We start from the raw sequence: 8,207 nt of genomic DNA, 5'->3' as shown, positions 1-8,207 counted from the left end.
GCGGGCTCCGGCCGCGCGTGTCCCCCCGGGGCCGGGGCCGGGGCCGGGGCCGCCTCCGCCCTGACGCCCCGTGCTCCCGGGCGCAGCTTTCCCGGCCTTCATCCTCATCTCCAAGGACGACCGGTTCCTGTACGTGAGCAACTGGCTGCACGGGGACGTGCGCCAGTACGACATCTCCTGCCGGGCCAGGCCGCGCCTGGTGGGCCAGGTGAGCCCCCCGGCCCGCTCCCCCGCGCTGCGCGGCGCGGCGCTGCCGGCGGCCGCGGCCACGTGTCGCGCTGTCCCCGCGCAGGTGTTCGTGGGAGGCAGCCTCCTCCGCGGCGGGCCCGTCACCGTGTGCAGGGACGAGGAGCTCAAGTGCCAGCCCGAGCCGCTGGTGCTCAAGGTGAGCGGGGCGCAGGGAGCCGCCATGGAGCCCCGCGCGCGCCGGGGCGGCCCTGCCCGCGCCGCTGCCGCCGGCGCCGCCGCCTCCGCCTCCTCCGCCCGGCGCCGCGAGCCTCACGGCCCCGCGCTGTCCCCAGTGCAAGCGCGTGCACGGCGGCCCCTACAAGCTGCAGCTCAGCCTGGACGGCAAGAGGCTCTACGTGACCAACTCCTTCTACAGCACGTGGGACAAGCAGTTCTACCCCGACGTGGTCAGGTGGGCACCCGCGGCACGAGGCGGCGCCCGCCCGCTCCCGGCGCGCTGCTCGCGCTCCTGGGGCGCGTCTCCCGTAGCCGAGCGGGGCCGCCGCAGCCAGGAGCCGGCCGTGCGGGAGCGGCCGCTGCACAGAGGCCTCTGGCCGCACACGGAGGCCGCAGGGACGGGCAGGGCCGTCCCCGCGGGAGCTGCCGTGGCGCGGCCCCGACCCCGGCCCTCTCGCCCCTTCCTCGGCAGGGAGGGCTCCGTCATGCTGCAGATCGACGTGGACACCGAGGCCGGCGGCCTGTGCGTGAACAAGAACTTCCTGGTGGACTTCGGCAAGGAGCCCTGCGGCCCTGCCCTCGCCCACGACATCCACTTCCCCGGCGGGGACTGCACCACCACCGAGGACTCGGCCTAGGCGCCCGCCGCCCTCCCGCTCCCTGCTCCAGCGCCGCTGCGAGGGGCCCCGTTCCCTGCACTCCAGCTGCCGGCCCAGGAGCCCCCGGAGCTCTGCCCGGAGCCGCACGAGGCCTCGGCGCGCCCCGGCCAGAGCTCCCGGCTCCCGCCACCGCTCCGCGGCTTCTGTCTCCTCCTGCTTCCAGCGCTAATAAAGTCTCTCTTGGCATCAGCTCCGTGGCCCCGCGTCTTCTCGCCCTCGCCCTTCCCCGCTGCTCCCAGCGGGACGCGGAGCAGGGGCTGCGGGGAACCTGCTGTCCCCGGCCCTGCTSCCGGTGGCCTCGAGCTCCTGCACAGGGCCGCCTTGCAGCCGCAGCCCCGCTTCCTCGGGGGCTGCCCCAGCAGCACGCAGCCTTGCAGCCTTTGGCAGGCCGAGCCTTTCGCACCCTTGTCTGCACGGGAAACGTCTCCCTTTGAGCTCCCTGGCGCCCGCAGCCCGRGCGAGACGAGAGCCTCCGGTGGYGCCTTYGGGTGYGAGGGCYCCGGGGCTGCTGCTCCCCCTGCTCCCGCGGCAGCGACGTCCCGCGGAGCGCTCGGAGACTTCCCTCCTTGAGGAGCTTCCCGGCTCGTGTCCCTGCCCTCGCGGCGGCTCTGGAAGGAGCTTCCCCTGCTCTTCCTGCTCGGCTCCCTGGCGCTGCCGCCCTCTCTTCGGCGCCCGGGGGACATTCTGCACAACAGCACAGTCCTGACGAGAGCAGTTCGAGGAGCTGCTTCTCCCGGTCCTTGTATGGTTCACGTGGGACACGAGTGTCTCCCTCCGGCTCCTTTGCAGCTCTCAGCAGCTTCCTTAATCCATCGGCACCTCCACCAGTGGCCTCCACCCCTTCCCCACGGGAACAGCCCTGATAAAGCCCCTGATAAAGCCTGAATTCCCATGGCGTCTTTTCTACGGGAGTTACTGCAAGGTGCCTATGGGGTCCAGAGGCAGCTCCTGGTTAGCCCTACCTTGAGCTTTGCGTTTTTCCCCTTGCATCCACAGGAGGCAAGTCCTTCCCCGGGCTTCGCTCTGCCCTCCTCGCAGCCTCCCGAGGCAGCGCGGACCTCGCCGCCGCGCTTCCCCTCGCGATTAGCATCTGCAAGCGCAGCAGACGAGCGGCGCGGCGGGGACGGGAAGCGCCGGGAAAGTCGGCGCCGGGTTTCTAGGAAGGAGCCAGGAGGAGCAGCAGAACCTGCTTGTGGCCGGAGCGGCGACGCGGCCGCAGCCGCCGCCGCCGGGCGGGGAGGAGGCTCTGCCCGCGCTGCAGTAATTCCCCCCATCATTTCAGTGCTGCACGAAGCTACAAAGCCGCCCTGCTCCTTCCCACGCGATCCTCCCCTCRGGTCCTTTTTCCTCCCCATCCGGCTGCCTATATATTGGAGCCCTTGAGGAGCTGCCTCTTCTCCTCCAGCGTGGACACCATGCAGGCGGCATCGTCCCTTCCCAGCCCTCAGGAGCAGCTGGCACCCGAGCCAAGGTCCTGCGCAGGTAGGAGACCAGCACCCTGTTCCCATGGGGAACGAGCAGCGCCCGCRCGCCGTGCCGGGCTCCTGCTGGACCTGGACCATGTGCTTCAGTCCCTGGGTCACCTCAATAGCACAAGGGGAGACCAAAACGGGTCTGAATGTGGGGTTTTCAAAGGTCCCCGCAGGGCTGGAATGGGGCTCGAGGGCTTCGGGGAGCCCTGGGCAGGGTTAGGGGCTGGGGCGAGGCTGAGACCTTGGGCACTGAGTTCCTTGGGCGCAGTCGAGGCTCAGCTTATATGAAAAAGCTTTGCATTAATGGCCCCTTGCATTAATTGCCCTTTGAATTAATGGCCCTTTGCATTAATGGCCCTGGACGTGCGGCCCCAARGGCGATCTGCATCCGAGCTCCGGTCCTCGTCAGTCCCAGCGGGCTCCGGGAAGGACCCGTCTCCTCCAAGCCTCGCTTTTGGAGAGGACTGCACGCCTTGTGATGTGGGAGATGCCTTTGGGGCCCTTCCCTTCGGGGCGGGGGGCTCCTTTGCGCAGGCCGGGAGCGCATGCTGTTCCAGCACCGCTCTGGGGCTCGTGAGAGTATCTCCTCCAGCGCGGCACCCGGAGCTGCTGCCTGCTTTGCAAAACGGGCGTTAAAATCGCTGTGCGTTGCTCAGGGTTTGCTTGGTCTGGTTCTTCTCCATGCAGGGACATGCGGAGCGCACGGGCCGGGCTTCGCCTCCCCTCTGGACGCTATGAAAGGTAGGGCTGAGGCGCGGGGCAGGGCCCGGAGCTGTCTGCGCTTCGGGCCGAGATGAGAATAGATGAAAATAACACCCAAGGGGGTGTTATCAAGTGAAAACTGATAACGTGGGGCTCCCGGCCGCGCGAGGAAAGCAAGGGCTCTCCKTGCATCTCGCAGGGGTTGAGCACGGGTTGCACAAGGGCAGCTGGGGAGCAGAGGTGCCCGGGAGCTTTGGGACGGGCYGGGACTCGCAGCGGAGTCTCCCGCGGCTCCGCGGTGCAAAACCAACGCAGAGGTTTCCCACGGGGAGCCGCGCGGCCCAGCAGGCGCCGGCTCTCCCTCTGCCCGCCCCTTAATCCCCTCCGCGGGCTTTAGCGCTCGCCCTCGGGCCTTGCAAAGCTCGGCAGCTTCGGGGGAGCGTCGGTGAGGAGGCACCTCGAGGCACGAGGCCCGCGAGGCCCGATTAGGTGGCTGCTGCTCCCGGAGACCCGTCCGGCGTGTGCGCGGCGCTGGGCCGGCCCGGACGCCTCCTTTGTGCCGCTCGCCAAGGACACCCCTCAGTAGGTGCCACCGACACGTCCCCAGTGCCAGGCAGGTCCCACCAGGCTCCTTTTCCCCATCGCGCCTCTCGGAGCGGTTCCTCGCTCTGCTCAGATGGTCCCAAGTGTGACCACGTCCTTGCGGGCAGCGGCCGCCAAGCCAAGCCCCTTGTGCTCCCTCACAACCTGGTTGCACCCGCGAAGGTCTCGGCTTCATCCCGGGACATCCCGGCCCGGGGGTCCCATCCCCGCAATCCTGCCACGTCCGTGAGACGCCCGCCTGCTTCAGGCCAAACCTGCCGGGCCCGGGTGGCCACCTCAGCATTCCCGGACCAGTTCTCCTCCCTCGCGCCCGCGTCGCCGCTTGCTCATCCCACGCACAGCCGCAAGGAAGGGCACCTCCCGCGTGCCGAGGCACCCGCAGGAGATCAAACGCCCTCGTGGGAGAGGCAGGCAGCGCCCGGAGCAGAACGCTTTCTTCATCCAACACTCACCACCTCGCATACCAGCACCCGAACGCGATGAGCGCCCGCAGCGCCGCGATGAGCGCCCGCAGCGCCGCGATGAGCGCCCGCAGCGCCGCGATGAGCGCCCGCGCCTCTTGGGACACGCCGGGTTGCTGCAGGGCTCTCCTGCACCACGGGAGATCTGCTGCTTGCTGCAACCCTACTGCAGTTCTTGGGACTTTCTGCCTTTGATGTGCATGCTGGAAAACCTTYGCTTTAGCTTTTTCTTCTTCTTAAGCTTTCTTCTTAGCTTTTTAAAGCTTCTCCTGGAGCTGTGGAGGTGGGATGGGAGGAAGTGTCCTCTGCAGGTGCGGCCTGGCCGGTGGCTCCCGTGGTGCCGTCTTCCCTTCCGAGCGTGCTTTCTGGTGGTGCTCACACCAGGCTCCCGTGCGCACAGGTCCCCGGGAGGAGATCGTGTACGTGCCCTGCATCTACAGGAACACGGCGAGCAAGAAGCCGGACTTCCTGGCCACYGTGGATGTCAACCCTGAATCCCCGCACTACTGCCAGGTAGCGACCGCCTCGGGGACACCTCCGCGCTCGTCCCCGGYGGCGGCGGCGGGCAGGGGACAGCGCCGTGGCCTTCGCAGGTCGTCCACCGGCTGCCCATGCCCAACGTGGGCGACGAGCTGCACCACTCGGGCTGGAACGCCTGCAGCAGCTGCTTCGGCGACAGCACCAAGGCGCGCRACCGCCTCGTCCTGCCCGCCCTCATCTCCTCCCGCATCTACGTGGTGGACGTGGGCACCGACCCGCGAGCGCCCCGGCTGCACAAGGTACCCTGAAGGTGGCACCGGCCTGCACGGCTCCGCGGAGAGGTTTGCGGATGAGCTGGATGATGATGATGGCCAAAGGGCAGCACGTGGAGGCTGGGGACGTGGTTGCTGTCCTGCTGACGGGCGAGCAGTTGAGCTCTCCGGCCATGCCCAGTTTGCGGATGACCCTAAAGCTTGGCTGGATGATGATGATGATGGCCAAAGGGCAGCACCTGAAGGCTGGGGAGGTGGTTGCTGTCCTGCGGATGGGCGAGCGGTCGGGCTCTCCGGCGGCAGCCTGGCCGTGCCGCAGCGTGTGCGCTCCCCTGCAGGTCATCAACGCCGAGGACGTGTTCTGGAAGTGCAATCTGGGCTACCCGCACACGTCCCACTGCTTGGGCAGTGGGGAGATCATGATCAGCACCCTGGGGGACCCGTCGGGCCATGGAAAAGGTGCTCTGCCTCCCCTCATCTTCCTCCTATAATGCCCCGGAGAGCGCGCCGGCGCGGGAACGACGCCCAAGCCAGCGGCTCCTGGAGACCTCACCTGTCTCCATGCCCTTGCTCTCCATCTCGTGCTCGTACTGCTCGGRAATGAGCCAATCTGCTCATTTTACAGTATTTAAACCACTAACCTGGCCCGTCTCCTCCCTACCTTGCTTTTGCATCAGGTGGTTTCATCCTGCTGGACGCGGAGACGTTCGAGATCAAGGGCAACTGGGAGAGAGGAGACAAGACGCCCCCGATGGGTTACGACTTCTGGTACCAGCCGCGCCATAACGTGATGATCAGCACCGAATGGGGGGTCCCCCGGTGCCTGGGCTACGGCTTTGACCCCAACGATCTGAAGAAAGGTGAGAAACCATCGGCTTCAATAGCGCCGAGAGAGATGTTGAGCGGGATGTTGGGGTTTGGCCTCGGGAAGGCCCAGCTCCAGTCTGCTGCCTTAGGCTGAGGAGCTAAAGGGGGCAGATAAGGGTGTCCAATGTCACACCAGGTCCTAGAGAGCACCGAGCTCCAAAAAGAACTTACTTCAGCTGCAAATTCCAGCAGTTCGGCCCAAGAGGCTCCATAAACCATAAGCCAAGCTGGGTTTGGGGGTGCGTTTTGGGCGCAGCCCTGTGGGTTGGAGCCCCATCAAAGCCACGTGGCCCCGCTGGACCTTGRGCACCTCCGCGTGGCTTTTGCCGAGGCCCCAACGCCCGGGGTGCCGACCCGCGTGCCCCTCGCAGGGCGCTACGGCCGCCGCCTCAACGTGTGGGACTGGAGCAGCCACGAGTACGTGCAGGCCATCGACGTCGGGGAGGACGCGGCGCCGCTGGAGATCCGCTTCCTGCACGACCCCGCCGCGGCCCAGGGCTACGTGGGCTGCACCATCAGCAGCGCCATCCACCGCTTCTACAAGACCCAGGTGCGCCGGGCACGGAGGGGACAGGGGCTGCAGACGCCGGGAGGGGACAAGGCGGCGGCTCCGGGCGATGCGGGCACCTGGGGACACGAGCCAGGCGCTTCCATGGGCAGCTCCGTGCCCACCCTGAGCTCCGTTCCCTGCCTCCCGCAGCAAGGGGACTGGGCGGCGGAGAAGGTGATCCAGGTCCCCAGCAAGAAGGTGCAAGGGTGGCTTCTGCCYGAAATGCCAGGTGGGTGGGCGCCCGCGGTCCCCTGCGCGCCCGCCCGGTCCCCGCCGTGACGGTGCCCCGTGCCGCCGCAGGCTTCATCACCGACATCCTCCTCTCGCTGGACGACAAGTTCCTTTACTTCAGCAACTGGCTGCACGGCGACGTCCGCCAGTACGACATCTCGGACAGGCGCCGGCCGCGGCTCGTGGGGCAGGTGGGACAGCGCCCGGCGGCCGCCCGGAGCGCGCGGACACCCCCAAACCACCTCCCGGGCTCTTGGATCTGCTTCCAGGTCTTCGTGGGCGGCAGCATCAGCAGAGGTGGCCCCGTGACCGTGTGTGAGGACCAGGAGCTGCAGGAGCAGCCGGAGCCGTTCGTGATCCAGGTGAGCCCTGTTGTCCCTCCGGTGGCATCCTGGTCACCCCTGCCATCCACGCGGTCCCATCTCCGCTTGGATCCACATCACCCGGGCGGCCGGAGGGCTCCAGCTACCAAGGGGGGACACGCAGCTGGGCCAGGTCCCCGGGGAAGCGCGGGCGGGCAGTGACGTGCCAGCACCACGTCCTGTCCCCCGCGTCCTCCCAGGGCAAGAAGGTGCCAGGGGGACCCCAGATGCTGCAGCTCAGCTTGGACGGCAAGAGGCTCTACGTGACCACGTCCCTGTACAGCGCCTGGGACAAGCAGTTCTACCCCGAGCTCATCAGGTAGGGCCGGCCCGGGGCACCCCGGGGCCCCGCGCTCCCAATGCTCACCCCGACTCCGCGCGGGGACGGCGCCCCAGCCCTGCCATGCGCCGTTCCCGCGCAGGGAGGGCTCCGTCATGCTGCAGCTCGACGTGGACACGGAGCGGGGCGGCCTGCGCGTCAACGAGCGCTTCCTGGTGGATTTTGGGCAGGAGCCCGAGGGGCCCTGCCTGGCGCACGAGATGCGCTACCCCGGCGGCGACTGCACCTCCGACATCTGGCTCTGAAATCCCGGGAATTGCATGTGCCATGCAGCGCTTTGCGGGGGAAATAAAAGAGTTGCGTTGTCCCCTGCCCCTGGAGAAGGAAAATCCATGGGAGGATGAAGAAGAGCAGCGGGAAAAGGGCGGGAGGTGTCATAAATGAAGCGAGCCAATTTCTCATCTCCATTTTATTAAAGTGAGCTGGATACAAAGGGTGAGAGCGCTGGGGCGGCCTGGAGRTAATCATTCTCAGGCCCCAACCAAGTCCCCAAAGTCTTGGTATTTATATTGAGTMCCGGTCCCRCCTTTGGTGTTTTTTCCGAAGGTTCCATTCAGTCTGCGCTGTGTGTTGTTGATGTTGCTCAGTCGGAATGTGCTTGCGCCGGCTGTTTCTAGGTGGTCATTATCTGCCTTCTGATGGTCGTTTTGGAGGAAGGCAGATAAGCCTTCCTCAGTGCCCTCTGTTTCCCATTGCCCTCCGTGCCCATTGTATGCAAAATAGTTGGCTACCTCTTGGTCTCGCAAACTTGTTCCTAGGCAAGCAAAGCCTATTCATGGTTAACATCTTGTGGATCATTAACA

General features: G+C 66.7%; 2 protein-coding genes across 2 annotated transcripts in view; both read left to right on the top strand.

Annotated features, from left to right (window-relative positions):
- Positions 1 to 1,098, top strand: part of LOC112953555 (methanethiol oxidase-like) — a gene marked incomplete at its 5' end in the record, with an annotated part of 3,340 nt that extends 2,242 nt beyond the window's left edge. The window contains 4 exons of the mRNA XM_026046633.1: positions 87 to 208; positions 293 to 385; positions 522 to 640; positions 878 to 1,098. Of these exons, the coding sequence (XP_025902418.1) occupies positions 87 to 208; positions 293 to 385; positions 522 to 640; positions 878 to 1,043 (500 nt within the window). The remainder of the gene's footprint in view (positions 1 to 86; positions 209 to 292; positions 386 to 521; positions 641 to 877) is intronic.
- A 2,127-nt stretch (positions 1,099 to 3,225) lies between these two features.
- Positions 3,226 to 7,649, top strand: LOC112953560 (methanethiol oxidase-like). Its single transcript, XM_026046639.1, has 11 exons — positions 3,226 to 3,277; positions 4,703 to 4,815; positions 4,896 to 5,081; positions 5,393 to 5,513; positions 5,732 to 5,914; positions 6,293 to 6,471; positions 6,622 to 6,700; positions 6,772 to 6,893; positions 6,972 to 7,064; positions 7,265 to 7,383; positions 7,487 to 7,649. The coding sequence occupies exons 1-11, from the start codon at positions 3,271 to 3,273 to the stop codon at positions 7,647 to 7,649; spliced, it is 1,365 nt and encodes a 454-aa protein (XP_025902424.1). The 5' UTR covers positions 3,226 to 3,270.
- Positions 7,650 to 8,207: the final 558 nt, after the last annotated feature.

The sequence above is a fragment of the Nothoprocta perdicaria genome, unplaced genomic scaffold (assembly GCF_003342845.1).
Source record: "Nothoprocta perdicaria isolate Ctin4 unplaced genomic scaffold, notPer1 scaffold_450, whole genome shotgun sequence".
NCBI lineage: Eukaryota > Metazoa > Chordata > Aves > Tinamiformes > Tinamidae > Nothoprocta > Nothoprocta perdicaria.
This window is presented reverse-complemented; position numbering and strand designations above follow the sequence as displayed.